This window comes from Tamandua tetradactyla, chromosome 15 (assembly GCF_023851605.1).
Source record: "Tamandua tetradactyla isolate mTamTet1 chromosome 15, mTamTet1.pri, whole genome shotgun sequence".
In the NCBI taxonomy this organism is placed as follows: Eukaryota; Metazoa; Chordata; class Mammalia; order Pilosa; family Myrmecophagidae; genus Tamandua; species Tamandua tetradactyla.
The window spans coordinates 35,523,036-35,544,853 of NC_135341.1; the positions used below are offsets into that span (position 1 = coordinate 35,523,036).

The window sequence follows — 21,818 nt, forward strand, 5'->3', positions numbered from 1 at the left end:
ACATGTTCTTAAACTAAATACAATCCTGTGGGTGTGAACTCATTGTAAATAGGACTTTTGTTGAGGTTACTTCAATTAAGGTGTAGCCCACCTCAATCAATAAGGGTCTTAATCACTATTATTGGAGTCCTTAATAAGTGGAATGAAATTCAGTCAGGGAGAGAAAAGCCACAGAGGAAGCAGCCAGAAGCAAAACACCAGCGGAATCCAGAAGAGAAGGGAGAGGCCAGGAGAGGTTGCCATGTAATGCACATGTGATGGTGGAGCCCAGGACCAAGGATGGCCTACAGTGAGCCCCTGAATGCCACAGTTCATGGAGAAAGCCTTGATGATTGTTCTGGTTTGCTAGCTGCTGGAATGCAACACACCAGAAACGGATTGGCTTTTAATAAAAGGGGATTTATTTTGTTAGTTCTTCAGAGGAAAGGCAGCTAACTTTCCACTGAGGTTCTTTCTTACGTGGGAAGCACAGGATGGTCTCTGCCGGCCTTCTCTCCAGGTCCCTGGGTTTCAACAACTTTCCCCGGGGTGACTTCTTTCTGCATCTCCAAAGGCCTGGGCTGAGCTGCGAGTGCTGAGATGAGGAGTGCCGAGCTGCTTAGGCTGTGCTACGTTGTGGTCTCTCATTTAAGTACCAGCCAATTAAGTCAAACAGCAGGCATGCCTCCTAGCCTACTGCAGATGTAAATCAGCAACAGATGAGGTTCACGTACCATTGGCTCATGTCCGCAGCAACAAAACTAGGTACGCTCACCTGGCCAAGTTGACAACTGAATCTAACTACCACACACACACACACGCATGCACACGGCCTCAGCTATGCGCACTGTACTTGTGATAAATGGACCCTCTATTCTTTGTAAACACTCCCACTGTACTAGAGCTTTTGTCACCGTTTCAGAATTTCTTCATTTAAAAAAATGAGTCTCAGGAAAACATGTGTGACTGTGAAAACCTTGTGTCTGATGCTCCTTTTATCTACCTTATCAACAGATGAATAAAACATATGGAATAAAAATAAATAATAGGGGAACAAATGTTAAAATAAATTTAGATTGAAATGCTAGTGATCAATGAAAGGGAGGGGTAAGGGGTATGGTATGTATAATTTTTTTTTTTGTTTTCGTTTTCTTTCTTTTTCTAAATATATGCAAATGTTCCAAGAAATTATCATGATGATGAATATGCAACTATGTGATGATATTGTGAATTACTGATTATATATGTAGAATGGAATGATCATAAGAATGACAAAAAAAAAGTTAGTGGATCTGGGTATCTGGGTGGGAAGGTCTGTTGAAGTTCTCTGTATGGGGTTTGCATTATTTTTTGCAAATGTCCTGTGAATCAGAGACTGCAAAGTGGAACTTCAGAAACTCGGTGACCATTCGCAACCAATTATCCGCGAGAATTGGGGTTAGTTGGTCCTGTGCTAACAAAAATTAAACAATGAAAGAAAGCGGACCCTGAGGCCAACTGCAACTCCCATCCCAGCTCCTAGTTCAAGCTTTGTGTTCATTGAAACAGTCTTGCTGTTGGCCTTAATGAACTTTATGCCTAAGTGTTGAGAATCTGAACTTGAAAAATACATTTATGCTAATAATATGCTGCTTTTATCTCATTTTATATATTTGGGTTTCAGATGAGACTTGACTTGAAAGAACAAGCTCCACAGCCTAGGGGGCTGGGGAGGGAGAGCTGGGCAGAAAAAGGAAGACACTAGATTACTGTGCAGGCAGAGAGAGTGGGGAACTATGGTAAGTTCTTGGGCTGTGGAGCGCCCACAAGAAGGATTTTAGGCACCTCCACGCTGTGTCCCCCTCTGCACCCTCCCAGGCCTGAGGACTTGCTTGCTGACATGGGCAGGCTTCATACCCACCATGCTGAGATGAGAACTCACCTCCATCACCCATCTCTCAGCTGAGTGCCAGAGTCGGTGCCTGGGTGTCCCTCAGTCCCACCTCCGGAGAATACCAGAGGTGAAAGTAGCAGCCACTTTCTCTACCCCTCCCTGCCAAGGCCTATGCACCTGACCCCTCTGTCGTAGACTGTGAAAGTTGGGTACCTGGGGTGGCTCGGAGGAAGCTAGCTCTGAATCTGGTGCTTTCTGTTTGACTCACCACTTTCCCCTTAGTTCTGGAAACCCACATCTGCCCTGGGGCCCCTCTAGGAGTTGAGGCCCTGGGCTAAAGTCAGCCTCTGTAGCCTGATCATCCCCCTCCAGGCTGGGATGGTAGGGGACTCGGTTCAACCCCCAGCATGGCTACTTGCTAACTATGTGACCTTGGGCACATTAAGCTTCAGTCTCCTCATCTGTATAGTGGACCAAGAAAGACATCCCTGACCTGCTGCCATGATTTATGATAATATGTGGGGTCTCACACATGGTGGATGCCTGTTACTAGTTATAGTGTTCAGACCATCCAGCTCCACCTCAAGGCCTGCCTCTGGGCTATGTCCCCACATGGCCACAACTGGGGAACCAGACACCCCTGTCCATTGCCTCTGGAATGTCCTCAGAGCACCCCACCCTCTCAAGCTCACTGATGCCCCTCCCAGTCCCCAGCTCAAGGTGATCCCAGGCCAAGGCCCCACCAGAACCCTGGACCCCATTGTGGTCCTAGCCTCACCCCCACAACCAATATCCAACCCCTCAGCAATGGCTGTCAGTTCTATTCCAGAATACTGCATACCACCACTCTAGCACCCAGCCACCTCTAGACCCTGGGCAGGTGTAGCCTCCTGGCCCCTTTTCTAGTCTCCTCCTCCCAACTGCCAGAGTGAAAGTCCTCAGTGCTTACCTGACCCTAACTCACCTTGAAAACTTTGTATTAGGTCTCTTATACCCAGAAATACACTTGGAGCTCAACCCAGGGCACCTCCCTACAACCTCGCCCCTACATATCCCTGCCCAAGTGGCTTCAGGCCCCTCTACTTTTACCCAGACTGTCTCCACTGCCTGGCATACCCTGTCCTGTACCCTACCCTCCTGGAGCCTGGTGAGATGACCAAAGCCTTAGGCCCTGGGTCACTTGGCCTGTGCTCAGCCAGCATATGAGCAAATTCCTTCATCTTTCTTAGGCGGTTTCCTCATTTGTAAAATGGGAGGATTCACAGCTTCTGCCTTATAGAGTATCATAAAGGTTGAGTAAGATAGTCTCAGGAGCACTTAGCTTGGGGTATACTATTTAAGGTCCATTCTTTATGGAACCTTCTTCCTGGCATCGTGTCATCCTGTGCTGTGCCCACCTTGGAAGAAGAGCCCATCAAGGCAGCCATTGGACACATAAAAGTTCTCTGGGGACAGCCGTGGTGGCTCCTGTTCCTGCCCCGAGGGTCCACAGGCCCAGGCAGACCACTGCACTAGGTGCAGCAGGTGGCCCAAGACCTAGTTATACTGGTGTCTTTGACAGTCAAATGGCACCAATGAAAGCCTCAACCTTACTTCCAATCCAACCATGTACTTAGCCTGTAACTACACCTCTCCAAGCCTTGGTTTCCTCGACCACAACATGGGGATGATTTAAAAAAATCCTTTATGGGGTTGCATGAAAATTGCAACTAATAAATGCAGAACAGATGCTCAGGACCAGCACCCATCAGGAGCCCAAGAAATAATGGCAGCAATGGCAAGGATGTGGAGGCAGAGAAGGAAGGCCAGGCTAAGCTGCAGGGGTCCCTCACCAGGTTGCAAGATCCAAAGCTAGGCAAGGCGCCCATGAGCAACAGCTCAGGGTTCGCTCTGCTTGTTCACATAGCTCAGTCTCACGCTGACTTCCAAGAACAGAAGAGGGACTTGGCTGCCTCTTCAAGCTCCAATAGGTGACACTATTCTTGGAAAGCAAGGTGAGGTGGGGGTCTAAAGCCTGGGAAGGAAGGGCTGGAGGCTGGGAGTTGGAGCAGAGATCTGAGTTTAAGCCCCAGATCTGCCCCTCTCCTACTGAGTCTCAATTTCCTCAGCTATAGCACAAGGATCTTTGCAGGTGTTAGTAGCCTCAACAATCTACTTGCTGGGCACAAAAGGGTAGGATATCTGATCTCTCCATTCCTCCAGACACATGTCCCAGGAAAGGGCTTGCAAACTTGGGACAGTAGAGGGCAATAAGATGGTATCTCCTGATGCTTCAGGGTACCATCCCCCTACAGAAGCTTTGAACAACCAGCAAGTACTGGCAGAAACATCTCTCTCAAAGCTCTAGAAAATGGTCAAAGGACTGTGGTAACAGGGAGGTGCCCTGTGAAGAAAAAGTCTTCTTAAAAGCACAGCCAATTCCATGAGAGGAGAGGTATTTGCTCATTTTGCAAGGGGGAAATCCTGTACTCACAGCTTCCAGGACTTCAAACAGGAACTCAGATCTGTCTACACACGTAGGGACTGCTGTTGGGCTAATGTGGCTGACGTGGGCCCATGAACATGGCCCAGGGAGCTTTATGGGACAGAATAGCTGGGTTTAGGAGTCACGTAAGCATCACCCAGTTAACTGAATAGGAACTCTTGGAAGCACATGCTTTCCTTGGAACCAAGGAAAGCATGGGACTAGGGGTCAGGTGGCCAATGCTGTGTGACCTTGACCAAGCCCCTTCTGCAGAGGGAAGATCAGGAATTGGATATGGGTCTCACTACAAACCATCCCATTCAGTACAAACAAGCTCTTGGCTTCATCCAAAGCATATTCAGGGAATTTAAGGTCAAGCTGACCCTTAAATCCAGGCATTCCAGCTCCCAGATTCCTAGCTCACAGACTCAGCATGAAGCACATAAGCCCATGGCTGACCTCCCAGTAGCTCTCCATGTAGCCCCTGGGTTGGGGTTGTGGCTTCAGGAGCCCCACACCCTGGCCAGGTGGGATATACCTTCCATAGCTCCTAAGTACTCCTCATCCAGAGTGGGGTCACAATACCAGGCTGGTATCAAGGCTGAGGATGCCAGGCAGGCCAAAATTCTGTCTTCAAAATTTCTCCAGCCTCTGCACACTGTCTAATTTCAAAGTCACTTTCATATTTTTAGGTATCTATTTCAGCAGCACCCCTCTTCCAGTACCAACATCAGCAGTATTAGTTTCCTATTACTACTGTAACAAACTACCATAATCTTAGGGGCTTTAAACAGAATATCTTATAGTTCCAGAACTCAGAAATCCAACATCAGTTTCACTGGGATGAGGTCAGTGTGTTAGCAGGATTGCATTTCTTTCTGAGGCTCTAAGGAAGAATCCATTTTCTTGCCTTTTCTAGCATCTAGAGGCCTGCAGTCTTCGGTTTGTGGCACCTTTCTCCAGCAATCACATCACTTTGACCTCTGTTTCCACTGTTACATCTTTTCTCACTCTGACTTTCCATGGGCCCACCCACATAATATAGGACAATTATCTCATCTTTAGATCCTTAACTTAATCACATTAAAAAAAAAAAAAAAGACCCTTTTGCCATGTAAGGTAATATGTTCACAGGTTTCAGAGATTAAAACGTGGACATCTTTGGGGGCCTTATTCTGCCTGCCACAGGAGGGGTGAGGTTGCTTTGCCAGCCCCAAGTCTAGTCCGAAGAAGTCACCAAGGGATCAGGCTACTGTCCTGGCCAACACCCTGGCTGGGGCCCAGAGCTCCAGGAAACCTAGCACCTGCCTCTGCTGCTGCCAAGGACAGTCTGTTCTCCTGGTACATCCACCATACCAGGGATCAGGTGTACTTGTGCTCTCAAAGTGGCCATGGCTGCAACTCGAACAGCTGCCTGGTTTGGGCAGGAGGCCAGACCCTCACAGCTTCCTCTCCTGACTGATAGGGATATGCAAGAGCTGCCTTCAGGTCTGCTGTAGTGAGAAGCTCCAGCTCCATTCGAGAAAACGCATGCACTGTTAGCTTACCAGGAGACACTTACCGAGGCTGGGTGTGCCAGACCCACATGAGACCCCAGAGAGATGAGGGAGACAGGAAGGTTTCCAAATGCCTCAGGCAGAATGCCAGTGGTGGCAGCAGAGGTACAGGCCAGACAGGGAGAACACCGAAGTCAGAGCAGGTGTCCCAGGGGAAGTGGCATTTGTTTTGGTGCTTGAAGGAAGGGATCATTTAGTGAGCAAGGGCATTCCTGAGCAAGGGGAGGGAAGTGTGTTCAGGGAATGGAAAGTACACAGGGAGGCTGGAGTCCAGGGCAGGAGAGGAGAAAAGATTCTGATGGTGGCTGGGGAAGGCCCACTTATGGGGATTAAAGGGTTTCCCACCTCAAGCCAGCAGTTCTCAAACTGTCAGCAGTGAGAGCCTTTATTCTGATGGAAGTCTACTCAGAACACTGCTGGGACCTTGGAAGGGGTCCCTATGGCCTTCCCTATAGCCCTCTATCCCTGGATTCTAAAGGACACAGAAATCACATTCAGGTCATAGGGAGCCAGCCAAGGGTTCAGGACAGGGATTGGGGACAACCGAGGTGGCCTAGGGTCCAAGTGGAGATGAGGAAGAAGAAAAGGGTATATACTTCTTATGATTAGAGGGATTGGAGTGGGGCGGGGGTGGGGCATTTCAATAAAGCAGCTGGATGGGCCCAAAGGAGAAACCCAAGAGCAGCTGAGAAAAGCATCCAACTGTGAGGCAAGGCTTCAGCTTCCCTGTCAGAAAAGCAGATGGAATTGCAGGTGGACTCTTGCACTACCTGCCCATGCTCTGGACTCTGGCTGAAGGTGGCTCAGTAGGCAACAGGCACATCCCTTGACAACTCTAGGACCCGCAGAGCCTGGACTCCACCATCGGTCCCATATCCTTCTGCTGTTCTGACTCCATGGACTCTATGACATAGCCTAAGCCCCCGGGTCCAGGCCCAGGAAGGAGGGAGGGCATAGGCTGGTGAGCCTGGCTTACTGAGCTGAAGCCACTGGCTACCCTGGTGAGGAGGGGAAAGGACAAGCTAAGGTAAGATCCTGGGATGCCAGGCTGCTAGCTTCTTGGTAGTTTCATCTCCAGAGTGCAGAGAGAGGTCCAGAACCCAAGACTGAAATCCCCACTTCCCTCCTCCCCAGACTGCTCTGTGTTTCTGCCTTGCGGGGAGTTGTTGGTTCTGAGGCTGAGAGACACTTGTGTCCTCCTCCAAGGCAGGAAACATAAACACCCACGACGGCCCACGAAAGAAGCATTCTATGGGCTTCTAACAACCATCCTATGAGATAAATACTTAGTCCAATTTCTCAGGTTCAGAAGCCAAAGGCTGAGGAAGGCGAATCATTTGCCCAAGGTCAAATCCTACCCAAGGACATAAGGGCCATGTCCCAGATCTGAACACAGGGCTCCAACACTGGGACTTAATTAATCTTCAGATTCAGGGCCCCATCAGGCCAGAGGCTGTGGACTTGAGAACCCACCCTGCCAGTATACTTGGCTCAGACCTCTTTCCCAAGAGCCAAGTTCTGTGGTTTCCTGGGAAGGAAGTACCCCAAAGGGTAACTCCTGCTGCAGTGACCCCAGCTATCCCTACACTGTCATTCTCCACCATCACACTCTCTTCATTCCATACCTAAGTGCTCACTAAGGCCTTTCCTCAGTAATGAGCCTGACACTTGGATGGTCAGACTGTCAGGAAGCAAACACTGGCTGAGGTGTGTCAGGCTGTGGGCCAAGGGGACAAGAGATTACTCTAAGGGTCAGGGCAGCTGTCTGAGATGCTGCTGAAGACAGTAAGAGCTGAGGGGCACAGGGAGGAGGGGACAAAGGGCAATACTGGTGAGATGCTTGGCAGACAAGGGCATGATGTGAGAGAAAATGGGGCTCAGGAAGTGGGGAGCCTTGCTCTAGTTGTGTTGCCCAGGTGCATTCTGGAGCAGCCATGATGGAAAGCCCTTGGCTTCTTGAAGGAAGCCAGAGGTAGCTTGGGGCCCGTGCAGCTGGGGCTGGGCATAGGGCAGAACACCAGAGCTCTGGGAGTTGCAAGGCAAAGGTGACCCCCCGGCCATGCACAGCAGTCACTCAGGCAGGGTATGACCCCAGCAACACAGACTCCCCAAAGCAAGGACCTCAATTCCCATCTCCATTTGGTCACCTCCCACCATGGGACCTCAGGCAGGCCATGACTCTTGAAGCCTTGGTCTCCCTGCCTAGGGAGTGGGTACTGAGATGCCAGCCTGAACATTCTATCGGGATGATTGAAAGTAAAACTGATGCTGCCATCTCATGCTGGCCTTGGAGCCAAAACTCAAGTTCTCAAGGGTAAGGAGCACCAACCAATCAGGGGGTTTCTTATCACTGGGGACAAAAGGGCTGGGCCTTTGGGACTCCTGGTGGCCACAGTCCACACAGCCAGAGCTGGGGTGGAGGCTATAACCTGGTGCCCCCTCTGTCTTGGATTCTCACTCTCCCTAACTTCAACCAAGGGTAGATGGGTTATATTTGGAGATAAAAAGTAAACAGAAGATTTCAATAGCCTGAAGAATGAAAGAGGACCCCTACCTTATACCCTATACAAAAATTAATTCAAAATGGATCAAAGACCTAAATGTAAGAGCCAGTACCATAAAACTTCTAGAAAAAAATGCAGAGAAAAACCTTCAAGATCTCGTAATAGGAGGTAGCTTCTTAAACTTTACACCTGAAACACAAGCTGCAAAAGGAAAAATAAACAAACGGGAATTCCTTAAGATCCAGAGCTTCTGTGCCTAAAAGGGCTTTGTTAAAAAGGTGAAGAGGCAGCCAACTCAATGGGAGAAAATATTTGGAATCCACATATCAGATAAAGGCTTGATATTCTGTGTACATAAAGAAATTATACAGCTCAACAACAAAAGAACAAACAACCCAATTATAAAATAGGCAGAGGAAATGAATAGGCGCTTTTCTGAAAAACAAATACAGATGGCTAAAAAACACACGAAGAGCTGCTTATCTTCATTGGCTATAAGGGAAATGCAAATTAAGATGACAATGAGATATAACCTCACACGTATAAGAATGGCTGCTATTACACAAACAGGAAACTATAAATGTTGGAGAGGATGCGGAGAAACTGGAACACTTATTCACTGTTGGTGGGAATGTGAAATGGTTCAGCTGCTGTGAAAGTCAGTTTGGCAATTCCACCAAAAACTAAACATTGAATTGCCCTATGGCCCGATAATACCAATACTCAGTATATACCCAGAAGAGCTGAGGGCAGTGACATGAACAGACATTTGCACACCGATGTTCATAGTGGCACTATTCACAATTGCCAAGAGATGGAAACAATCCAGGTGCCCATCAACAGATGAGTAGATAAAGTGTGGTACATACATATGATGGAATATTATGCAGCATTTAGACAAAATGATGTCCCAAGACATATGACAATGTGGATGAACCTTGAGGGCATAATGCCGAGTGAAATAATTCAAACACAAAAGGACAGATACTGAATGATTCTGTTATTATGACTCTGAAAAAGTCACCAGTATTTTAGAGCAGCTAGAAGGAAAAATCTGAGATGAGGGCATGGTAGCCCGTGACAAACTCTGGGAACTGTTCTGTAGCTACTTGTTGAAGTGTGCTTTGAAAATTATTGCTTTTTTTCTTTCTTTTCCTTGTATATGTTATATTTTACAACAAAAAAAGTGAGAAAAAAAAACAAAACTATAGGCAGTTATAGTAATATTAGATCAAATAAATTCCTGAAATAAAAAATTTGAAAATATTAGTAACATAGCTCACTACTATAGTAAAGTTGATATTTGTAATAACTAATTTGTAATTACTTGATATTTTGAGAACACACAGTTTTGATAGTTAATCAAACAGTATTTAAGATAGTGTTTAATATTTAGAATTTAAGAAACATTGATATTTGTATCTATAGATTTTTTCCTTACTTTAATTTTAAATTGGTTTATGAAATATATTGTACAAACAGGCTTTACAATGATTACTCAGATTTTTTTCTTTAATATGCCTATGGATAAGCTAACTGAGAGATCCATTTTAGGTGGTTAAGATTTCCATGTGTTAACTGTAAAAATATTTGTATCTTCATACTTTCCTGAAATCAGGAAAATACTTAGTAACATAGGTCATTACTATACCAATGCAGATATTGTAAGAACTTTCTACTTGGTATTTTGAGAACAGTCACAGTTTTTTTATTTTTTTTTATTTATTTTTTTTATTAATTAATGGAAAAAAGAAAAAAAGAAATTAACCCAACATTTAGAAATCATACCATTCTACATATGCAATCAGTAATTCTTAACATCATCACATAGATGCATGATCATCGTTTCTTAGTATATTTGCATCGGTTTAGAAGAACTAGCAATACAACAGAAAAAGATATAGAATGTTAATATAGAGAAAAAAAATAAAAGTAATAATAATAAAAAAAAAAACCAGACAGACAAAAGCAAACAAAAAACAAAAAAACAACAACAACAACAACAAAAAAACCTATAGCTCAGATGCAGCTTCATTCAGTGTTTTAACATGATTACTTTACAATTAGGTATTATTGTGCTGTCCATTTTTGAGTTTTTGTATCTAGTCCTGTTGCACAGTCTGTATCCCTTCAGCTCCAATTACCCATTATCTTACCCTGTTTCTAACTCCTGCTGGACTCTGTTACCAATGACATATTCCAAGTTTATTCTCGAATGTCGGTTCACATCAGTGGGACCATGCAGTATTTGTCCTTTAGTTTTTGGCTAGACTCACTCAGCATAATGTTCTCTAGGTCCATCCATGTTATTACATGCTTCATAAGTTTATCCTGTCTTAAAGCTGCATAATATTCCATTGTATGTATATAGAGAACAGTCACAGTTTTGACAGCTGATCAAAAGGAATCTAAGTTAGTGTTTAATACTCAGAATTTAAGAATTTTGCTATCTGAATTTGTAGATTTTTTTTCCTTCTTGCCTTAATTTTAAATTGGTTTACGAAACTTACTGTGCAATGATTATATGGATACTTTATTTAAATATGCCTATGGTTAAACTTACCAAGATATCCATTTTGGGTGGTTCTAAGAGAGAGAATACACTTGTATTCTCTCTTAAATAATAATAATAAAATAAACAGAAGCCCTGCTCAAGTTCTTAGTTAAGCCTATGTGGACATGTGACCCCAGAACTGTGCAGCAAGGACTCAGTCCCAACACCAGGGAGCACGCGGACATGCCTGAGCTGCAGCACAGATGAGCCGGGGAAGTGTGTGGTAGTGCACTCAGGGCAGTGGGGGCGTGAGACCCTGGAGAGTGAGGGCTCAGTGTCAAGCCCCAAGTCGTCCAAGGCCAACAGTGAGTGCCTGTGTGTTTTCTCCAGACTGCTCCCCCATACCCTCAGAAGGCAGTGCACTGAGGCCAGCCTTGCTGTGGCAAAAGGAAGCTCTTACCCCCAACGCTGCCAGGAGTGGGTGTGGGAGGTGGTAGGCGTGGCTAGGGGATCCACAAATCACAGTTACAAAAAACATGAAGTCACCATTTATCAGTCTCTTGACACTTTACTGGCCATCTCTCCCAACACTAACAGTGAGGGGGGATGGGACTGAGCTACCCCCATTCTACCATCAGAGATACCAAGCAGCCTGTCCTTGGTCACACTATTGTGATGGAGCCAAACTGGAAACCCGGAGCCAGCTTTTGGATGCTCATGTTCTTTGCTGCCCAGGGAGGACAACCTCACTCTCACTTTTACTCCCCAAGTCTCCTGGAAACATAGAGCATGGGGAATCGCAGGGCACACGAAACACTGCAAGCACCTGAAATTCTGGAAGGTGCCATCCACCTCCATCTGGGCAGCATTCCAGGAAGGAGGATCAATTAGGCACTTGGGCAGCCTAGGACTTCCGGATATGTAGGAACCGAGACCTGAGGAAGCAGGGACAAGGGGCCTTTACTGTCTTGGCCCCAGGGAATGAGGAAGGAGTGGGAACCGCATACTCTTCTCCCCATCCAGAGCTGCACTCTGACCACGGCCATTGTAGGCAACATAGGTGAGGATGGCTTGGACAGAAGAACCAGTGTGGCTGTGGCAGTTAGGGAGTGGGCAGAACCTTACCTCCCACAGAAGTCCTTGCGCACGGCCACAAGATCAAGGTAGAGGTCAGGTTGGCTGCGCAGCCAACTGCCAACGAGCTCTGGGTGCCTTGGTTCCACTTCCAAGAAGATACTTCTATGTGGGAGAGAGAAGCTGAGTTGGTTCAACTAGGCAGGGCCAGGACCTGCACTTCTGGGTTACCTGGGTTGGGAGGAGCAAGGGGCAAATGACTGCCAGGACATGCCCAGGAGAGGGGGAGGAGGCTGCTGGGACCATCCCCAGGAGACCCACCCCACCCATACCCAGAGTTCTTCAGGAGCCGGGGCGCCAGAGCCAGGATGTGGGCAATGACATCCATGCCCTCCTCCCCTCCATCCAGGGCCACTGGGTCTTCATAGCTGAAAGGGAGAACAGTGGGAGGTAAGAGTCTGGGAGGGGGGGTGCTGAAAAGTATGGAGTTGCTGCACAGGACGTCCATGAAGGGGACCCTATGTAACTCACACTCTGGGCTGAGCGGCAAGTCTGAGGACCCAGACGAGGTGGCCCCCAAATGGGCAGGGACTCCTATTTCCCTACCTCCTGTGGACTCAGTAAAGCCCACTGCCTGGTAGCCCCCAGGACATGAGTGTGCCCCCAGGGGCTGTTTCTGTTCTTGGTCTGGGGACACAGTGGCACAAGGACTGGAGCCAGCTCCGACCACTCCTGAGAGCCCAAAAAGGAGAGCCAGCACACAACCCACACTACTCCTGCTCTGTCCAAGGACTCCTGAACCACACCTGGTATACAGCCCCTGTTTGAGAGCAGGATAGCTCAGTTCAAAGCCTGAAATAGCATGTTAGGCCCTACTTTTACACTAAGCTCACATTTGAGATTGGACAAGGCACCCACCCTCTCTAGACCTCAGTCTTTGGTTAAATATGTTTTCCATGTGTGTGGAAAATTGAAACTGATAAGACACGCACTCATTTACTGAGCACCTTTAGAGTTGTTGCAAATTCCTCCCATGGCAGGACTTCCCTTCACTCCCCTTTCACAGGAAGGAAACTGATGCCCTGAGAGGTTCAATAGACATCCAGTGGATGTAAGTGGGAAAGAGGGAGCTGAACTCAGGTAGGTCTGAAGGCTCTAGAGTACAATACTACTGCCCCCTTCAGCACACCCCCACCATACCACGCCCCAATGGTGTAGCCCTCAAGGCAGGCCTGTCCCACTAGGCCTGCTGTCCCAGCCTGACCAGCACCTGCAGATCTCGGGAGCTAGCTGCTCCATGTCCCGGTGGAAGACGTAGGGAGGGTTGCTGACGATCAGGTCCATGGGGCCCCAGGGCAGCAGGTGCATCCAGCTGCCGTCTGTGGCAAGAGGAGACACAGAGAGGGAACTGGCCTATCACCAGTTAGGAAGGAAGGTGTGGCTGTTCTCCCTACCAAAATGGCCCTTGGGCACCCACGACCACCACCAAGCCATGCCTCGGGCTTTTATCTACGGACCCCTGTTAAGCCAGCCCCGTGGATTAGTGCCCAGGGTTTCCAGCTGCAGCCTAGCCGAGAGCATCCATGCTGTCATAGTAGTCCTTGTCCTCACATCTTCTTGTTTAAAGCCTCCTCAATAAGCAAGACTTAGCCCAAGTGCCACTTCCAGGAAGCCCTTTCTGACTGCTTGGGCAAAGTGGGTGCTTCCCTCTTCCTCTGCAGCCCCATTGGCCTCACCAAACTCTGCCAACATGAAGTGCGAGTGGCTGGAGGGCAAGTCTGGCCTCAGTCAGCCTGATTCTTGATGGCTCCATTTACTGGTCCCACCCGATGCCAGCTGCTACACCAGGTGTACCCTACTCCACGAAGGGGCACCTGAGGCTCAAGGCAACTGCAGTTACACAGTGGAGACATAACTGGAGCTGGAGCCTTGAGGATACTCTATAAGGATCATGGCAGTGCATGATCTGTTCCCAGATCAGCCAGGAAGGCTCAAGTATTTGGTCCTAAAGGCCTTCTCCTGAACGTCTGCTTATCTCTTGCCAACAAGCAAGTCTTAGTTAAACTCATTAGTTACAGGCATGTAGTAAGAAAGATCCTGTGGCTGATAATGGGTCCCCTCAGGGTCAGGTCTGCCCAGGAGAGACACATGGTAACAGTGACTTGCCCTTCCTCATCAGGACCTCATCTGAGAGTGCCCCTTGGGTGTGTGCGTGGTGACTGTGAATGCTCAGGAAGCCCTCCCTCCATTTCACCAGTAGCCCACCCACCCAGCACACCTGGACCCAGGACCCCCACCTCAGGAAAGATAGGTAGGGGAGGGTACCTAAGGTCACATCAAGGGGGAGAATCCGAATCCTGTCCTGCAACCGAAGCCTGGAGAGTTGGGGAGGAGAGACATGAGCATGGGGAGGGGGGCAGAGCCCTCTCCTAGGCGACAAGGGCTGGGAGAGCCAGCAGACCCTTCTTAGATCAGCAGGATACCCCCAGGGCCACCATCTGTTCACAACCACCCCAATCCCCCCTTCTCAGGATAAGAAATCAGACATCAGATAGCCATAGGATTGATACCTGAGTAAGGGTTGAGAACAGGCCTCAAAATCCGATCCCCACTCCTTCCCTCCCCAGCCTTCTGCCTCCCCAGGCCTGCTTACCTCCAAGCGTTCTCATGGGTCAGGCAGATGGCAGCCTCCCCCTTGTCCACAGCAATAACTTGGCTCTGTCCCAAGAACAAACAAGGGGTACAAAGGAAGCAGGAACACCCCACAAGCCTGGGCCTGAGAAGCAAAGCCCTCCTCCCATCTCTACCAGGAGAGGAAGGAAATGTCCACAGTTTTTCCCATTTTGTGACCAGGGTCTGGCCAGACAGATGGGTATGGGAGTTAGAGGCTGTGTGGATTGCAGGCTGGAAGCAGCTCAATCTTCCCCATTCTAGTCGCTTTCCTTCAGATGCTCCTGGCACCTTGGGAGCACCTCTTGGGCAAGGGGTCCGTGGGAAGAACAGTGAGAGTCACGGTCTTCCTGGGATGGGGTAGAGGGATGCTGAAGGGCTCACCTGGGGAAAATGGCTCAGAAGGCTGAGAGAGATGGCTCCTGAGCCGCAGCCCACCTCCAGGATGAGTGGCCCACCCTGGGCTCCCACCACGTGGGGCTGCTGGGCTGCCTCCTCCAGCACCCATTCAACCAGCTCCTGAGGGGCAGAGGGGTCTGGATCAGAGTTGGTGTCAACCTGATTCCTGTGGTTCTTGGCAGAGGGGCCTGAGCACGGTTAGCCCGTGTTTATGTGGACAGGGGCTGTAGCCAGAGCCAGACAGAACTCCAAGTCAGCTGGGGCTGGGGCAGGTCCCTCTGCCTCTCCATACCTCAGTTTCCCCATCTGCAAAATTGAGCACAACTGAGAATAAACTACCTCATTGAGGTATGGTGGGGAATAAATGTAACTATGTTTGTACAGTACTATCTACTCCATGCCTGGTATATACTGAGTGTTCAATAAACCCCAGCTAAGCCCTTTACAAATATCCTCTCATTTTGTGCTCACAGTAATAACAACCACAACTGATGTTCCTATACACTCCCTCTGTGCCAGGTCCTGCTCCCAGAGCTTTCCCTGTAGGATCCTCTAACCAACCCCTGAGGAAACCGAGGCTGGGGGTTAAGACCATGCCACGAGCCTGGCCTATGGAACTGGGGGTTGCGGATGACAATCAAGTTCAATGCTGAGCTTGGGAGAGAGAGGAGGGGCCCCAGAGTGAGGCCGGGAGGCTCCTGGTAGGGAGCAAGAACTGCAGGGCATATGGGACATGACATGAATTGGCATGAGCACAAGAGGAGGTGCCAGCCTTCACCATGCCATCTTGGCATTGGTAGGGATGAGGGTGGGGTGGGCAGGAGATATTCTCAGACACTCTCACTTTGGAAACAAGGGTTTCAAGTCTCATTTGCCCATCTGCCACCTGCTCAGACTGCGCACCAGGCCAACAGAGAGTGGGGGAGAAGGAGGAAGACTGCTGCTGCCCAATGGCCACCATTGCAGTGGAGTGCAGGTCTTGAGTGGTCAGGCATGGAACAGAGAAAGGGCAGTATGACCCCTTCACAAAGGGCAGGAGGAAATCTCCAGAGGTTTAGGATACCTGGAGACCCCCTGGCTTAGAGTCAGCAAGTGGGTGCTTCCCTCATGTGAAAAGAGGTCAACCTCCTCCAGAAAACTTTTCTTGAACACCACATCCCCAGGCTTTCCCTACCATGGCTTTCCCCACACTGGGTCTAAGGCCTAGGTTGGGGTTCACCTCTCCTACAAGGCCAAAGGCTCCAAGACAAGAAGGTCTGGGGTCTGACCCACTGCAGTATGTCCCACACAGCTAGGGCTCAACCCACAGAGGGTTTTCTTGACTACGTCCCAAATTCTGGGCAAGCTCTCAGTGTGCCTGGGAAACTACCCTCTGACCCTCAGTCCCCCAGGTCCCTTCAAATCCCCAATACCACCAGTCAGGCCCCAATGAAGCAGAGGACCCCAGATCACTCAGACCCAATTTCCACATAAACTCACAGTACAGAGTCCCCCAAAAAACATCTCATCCTGCCAGGACCCCCAACACAGGAGCAAAAACCACCCATCCCAAGAGTAGCAAATCCAAGGCAGGCAGAATTTGGCCAGTAGGTCCAACTCTCCCTGTTCCAGCTACTATCTATTAGAAAGGGAGCCTAGCTCTAGCAGAAGAGAGTTTTCACTCACTCACTCCCACTGGCCCTGTGTCAAACTGCTGGGGCACTCACAGCAAGCTGGGCAAACAAAGATTGGAAGAGCATAGAGTGGACAGCAATAGGGATACAGCAGAGAGCCTGTGGTCTCAGTGGTAACGCCACGTGCTAAGAGGCCAGTAGGGTTGCGAGTGTCTCTATTTCCTGACCACAAACAGACCTAACCTAGCTGGAAGATGACCCCTCAACCAGCCACACTGGCCAGCCACCTCACAGAAACACCCCTAACCTCAGACAGACATACCACAGAGGTGAATGGCCACCCCAGGCAGTATGATGCTGGAAGACTGGGCCCTCACTGCCACCAGCAGCTCCTCACCCCTTTCCTGCACTCCAGATCACAGGAGGCTGTTTGGTTGTGGGGTCACCTGTGCGGTAGGGATGGAGACTACACCCAAAAAGTCCAGAAACTCTCTTCCCCACCCAATGACGAGCCTCCCTCAGGCCTGAAGCTGGCGGCTCTTTGGGAGAGGCTAAGAACCAAGTCAGTCATAGGCCCAGGGCACTTCTTCCAGGTGAACACAGAAAGAACTCAAGAACCAGGTGGAGGGTGGGGATAGTAGGCAGGACACGCAGGAAAGAGGCAGAAAGCAGGCAGCTTGGGCTTTGCCTGGAGCCAACACCCTGAGACGGACTCTACACCTCCTCAAGAGGCTGGCCCAAGGCCCCAGCAGGACCTAAGGCTGGGAGCACCCTCTGTGACAACTGTGTCCCTGAAGGGGTAGCCCTAAGAAGATGTTTGCTTCCCCTAACCAATCACATACAAGGTATGGTGCTTCCCATAACCCAGGGAGCCTCACCTCACCAGGCTGGGCAGGAACAGCCCACACCCCCGGGCTTGGGTTTCCCACAGCACACACTGTCAGATGGGGGACTGAGCCACCTCCCCACCCCCAGGGAAAACCCAACTCACCCTGCCCACATACCAACTACAACTTTGCATGTCTGACTTCTGCCTCATCATTAGAAACCTCCCGAAAAGGAAAGAATACAGGGGCCACGAACCCTCCCCTACTACCACTCTCCCCACTCCCCGCCACAGGCCACGTCCTCTTGAATTCTTGGTAAGGCATCCCCCCCGCCCCAATGTAGCTTCACATTGTTGTGAACCTGGCAAGTTCTCAGAAATGTCTGCACAGTGAAGTAAGGAACCAGCCTCCCAAGCACAGCCCTTCCCCCATTACAGGGTTGTTCTTTCGGTCCCAACTTGGAAATGAGTGGGCCATATGGCAGCCAGAAGTCTTCAGCTAATGTTTAGAATCCCAGAACATGTGGCTGGTGTCAGGTCAGCTCTGAGGGGACTTGAAGATTACCACGGTGGCTGCCTTTCCACACCCTGACGCCTGGCTGCCCCAGCGGGTGGCAAGAGACCACAAGTTTGGGGGAGCCACAGGGTGGCCTCCTGCCTTGGGACTCTGTAGACCACCCCAGCCCACACCAATCCCAACTGGGACAGTTTCATGTGAGATGTGGGGTCCCAACCTGGGAGTCAAAAAGCCCAGATACTGCCCCCATACTAGCCCACCTGGCAGCTGTATGACTTCAGTGAGGCCTCAGATTTCCTGCCATCCCTTCCCTAACAATGGGCAGTGAGGTGAGCACCTGGCCTCCTATACCTGCATGATGTGGGGGCAAGAGAAGGCAAAATATCTCTTAGCTGGAGGACCGAGGATGGAAGAAAGAGGAGGGGCTCTGAGCCCCTGGATGGGGCAGATGAAAGGCCTGACTTTTCCCATGTATGTATCTGGGTGCCCTTCCAGAAACACCCCTTCTCAGAACCTGGTGCTCTCAGGCCTGCCTGCCCAGTCCCTACCCAGCCTCACCCACTTGGTCTGCTCTCTGGGTCCCAGCTCTGCCACCTACAAGACCAGGGGAAAGCCCTAGAAGAGCCATAGAAAGTGTCCCTCTCGGGATCAAGAGGCCTCACAAAAGGACAACATACCTGGGTCACATACCTCCAGTGTTAATAATACGGGAGGCAGACACAGGCAATTACCTGACTAGACATTAGACCTAAAAGGATCACCAGGTTCCTTGCTCTGGAGGTCCAACCCTCTCATCATCTGGGCCCAAAGGGAGCAGCATCCTGCTCAATGTCACACAGCTCAGGCAGGGCCTCCAGGTATCCACCCGGAGCCCTCTCCACTTTGACCACATTTCCTGAAGAGCTGCCGAAAGCTGTCTTTTTCCTGTGGGTTGGATGGGCTGTGGGGGTCCCCAAGAGAAATGGAAGGAACAGGCTGGGGCACTCTGGACTGGAAACTAGGGCAGTGGCTTAGGATGAGAGGACAGTCAAGGGGACTAGTAGGAATGCTTTGCCCTCAAAACCCCATCAACACCAACTGCTTGGAAAGGAACTGGCCCTGAGGATTAAATCATGAGGCTCCAGCGCCCCCTGGAGGAAGTCTGATGCAAGACTGGTGCTCTGAACCCCACCCTCGTCCCCATCCTACCTTACCTGGTGGCATACCCACCTCTGTCTCCGGCCGAGGGATGAACACTGGGGGTGCCATCTTCAGACTGAGCCCCTGGAAGTCCCACTCCCCAAGGATGTACTGCACAGGCATTCTGTAGAGGGGGCACCCAGTTGGTTGTCAGTGACAGAACCAGCCCTGGCAGGTCCACACCTGGGTTGAGGGATACCACTCATAGCAAAAAGTGTCATACCTCCTGTGTCCTTGGACTCCTAAGGTCTTTACCCCCTTACCATTTCCCATTCACTGCTCTGGACCCTGTCTTAGCATTCCCCCACCCTGATAACTCCCTAGTTCTGGATAGTTTCCTCCTCCCAGACCATGGACTTGGTGTGGGTGGGGAAAGCTAGACTCCTCTTCTATCATGAAGCCTGCAGGCCTGATCCATGGGTGCTCACCTCTGCAATCGGCGGTTGCTCAGCTCCTCAATGCACTGTAGCTGCCTAGCATTCAGGGGCTGAGTCCAAAGTGCTGATCTCAGGCTCTGAAACTGAAACGACCCAAGATGTGAATGGCTGGCTTTCTGGGCCTGGAGCCCCTGACTTGAGTTTCTTATGTGGACAGGCCTGGGGCCCTTTGTCATTCTTGAACCCCTAGTAACCAGCATATACCAGGTGTTAAAATAGTTTGTTGGGTGAATGAACAAATACCTTCCGAAGACATTCCTTCAGAAAAGTCCCACCGATCTCAGCTAAACAGAGGGGAGGGTGGGCAGTGGTAACTGGGAGCCCAGCCTCTTGGTTGGGGCAGAAAAACCTGGATGTCTCTTCCCTAGAGTACTCTCTCTGCCCTCCCCCCCAACCCACCCTCTTGACACCGTTGCACTTAACTGTTCTGGCTCCAAGGACATGAGCGATGATGTACTCACTGGATTCCCGGGCCTCAGGGATGCCCCTCTCCTCAAAGACTGCTGTCCAGTGGCTGACCAGTTCTGTGGCACTCACTAGCTCAGCCAGGGGCGGGTGAGGTGGCCTTGAGCTGAAGGCCCTAATACAGGTGCTTCCCCTCCTCCCTGGGCCAGACAGGAGGGCCCATAGCTTTTGGCTCCAAAGTTCCATGTCTCAGGGAAAGGATTCCTCGAGAACTCCCAGATCTCTGAGTCTTCCTTGTGAAGTCAGTAGGTGAAGTGGGCACTGAAGGTGGTCCTTGGACCCAGTCAGGTGGAGATGGGTTGGTTAGAGGTTCCAGATCCCCAATAGGTGGTTCTGGTCCTCAGACCTGGGTGCCACCCTGGAGGAGGTGGGGGAGAACCAGGAGGGTAGCTAAGCTTTGCGTGATCCTGCCATCCTGCTCCAGGCAGTCCTGGGGCTTGCTTTCCACCCTCTCCCCAAGAGGGAGCACGCTCTTGCTCTGTTAGCTTCTTGATTCCATTTTAGGCCCGCATTCACCTGTTTGATTCTTCTTTTCTTCGACAATTTTGTATCCTTCCAGTTTTGAGATGATGTGCACTTAACCCGTAAGCTTGGTCCCTGCTAATAAATGGGGCTGCTGGTGGGTTAGGGTATAGGTTTTAGAGTCATATAGATCAGTGATTGACCCACAGTGTGTGCCCTTGGGCAAGTCATTACATCTGAGTTTCTATTTCCTCATTCTTAAATGGAAAGAATAACATCAACCTCATGCATTAATGCAGTGCATTAATCAATGAATATCAAGGGCCTGGGGGCCGGATCGGCACACAGCAAAGACTAGATGTTACCTGCCTCTAACTAATATTACAGGAGGGAGACTGTCTTTGCTTGGGAGCGTTACTTCTCACATTTTACATGTGCTGTCATTAATTTGTACGCTGAAACTCCCCCCACCCCCGCCTAATTTAACTCATGATCCCAGACGTCATTATAAATTACCAGCTAAAAATATGACAATTTTTGTTAATTTTATATTTAAATAATAGCAAGCAAGTTTAACTGAAGGTTCAAAATCACTGATCTCCTTCCCTTTCAAGTTCAAATCAGCGTTTATTATACTCCTACTTAGAGACAAGCAACCCCCATTTCAGAGAGGGAAGAGAGGCTCTGAGTGCCACCTGCCTAACGTCAACCTAGGGCAAGACACAAATCCGAGTCCGCCGCACTCCAGAAGCGGTTCTGTCCATCTGTGCGCTGCCCCCTTCCCAGCTCCGCCAGCATTGTTAGTGACCCAAGAGAAGTTGCCTCCTACCCTGACCTATTTCCCCATCTGTACAAACGAGCTATCGGGCCAACCAGACCTTAAAGACACTACCATCTGGCCGCCTCCATCCGGATCCCCACCTCTAGTCCATACCTGCCGGAAGAGTCATTCCACCCGCCCGCTTGCCAGCAGAAAAGGCTCAAGCCCAGGATCCCGGACGTGCGTAACCGCGGTGAGGACCCTTGGACGCCCTGCTTCCGGGGTTGGCGCTTCTGAGAAAGAGCTCGGGCGGACCCCATAGCTCCGGCTCCAGAGTTCCTAGGGCCGCCGAGTTCCACCTGGGACATCCCTGCGGACTGTGGGGGTGGCTATGGATGCCACGCCCACTACACCCACCGGCGGGAGAGAGGATGTGTGTGGGGTTACCCCCAAGGGGCCCGGACCGGCAGGTTTTTCTCCAACCCGCGGTGACCGCTAGAGCACGCTTTTAGGAACTGAGCCGGGTGTGGAAGGATCTCAATAGCT

General features: G+C 50.0%; 1 protein-coding gene across 11 annotated transcripts in view; it reads right to left on the bottom strand.

Annotated features, from left to right (window-relative positions):
- The window catches only part of HEMK1 (HemK methyltransferase 1, mitochondrial release factors N(5)-glutamine), a 51,107-nt gene extending 29,551 nt beyond the window's left edge, over positions 1-21,556 (bottom strand). For 2 of the 11 annotated variants that reach the window (XM_077129182.1, XM_077129190.1), the window contains exons 1-11: positions 21,447-21,547; positions 20,567-20,650; positions 20,009-20,408; positions 19,577-19,668; positions 19,179-19,272; positions 14,999-15,133; positions 14,598-14,662; positions 14,270-14,319; positions 13,215-13,323; positions 12,277-12,372; positions 11,996-12,109 (exon numbers count right to left, since the gene is read on the bottom strand). In XM_077129182.1, coding sequence (XP_076985297.1) covers positions 11,996-12,109; positions 12,277-12,372; positions 13,215-13,323; positions 14,270-14,319; positions 14,598-14,662; positions 14,999-15,133; positions 19,179-19,272; positions 19,577-19,668; positions 20,009-20,236 — 983 coding nt within the window. In that variant the 5' untranslated portion in view covers positions 20,237-20,408; positions 20,567-20,650; positions 21,447-21,547. Of the gene's footprint in view, positions 1-365; positions 575-10,333; positions 11,806-11,995; positions 12,110-12,276; positions 12,373-13,214; positions 13,324-14,269; positions 14,320-14,597; positions 14,663-14,998; positions 15,134-19,178; positions 19,273-19,576; positions 19,669-20,008; positions 20,409-20,566; positions 20,667-21,446 lie in introns of those variants that run through there. The other 9 variants (XR_013162758.1, XR_013162757.1, XM_077129189.1 and 6 more) reach the window with 9 other exon arrangements.
- Between the last annotated feature and the right edge of the window lie 262 nt (positions 21,557-21,818).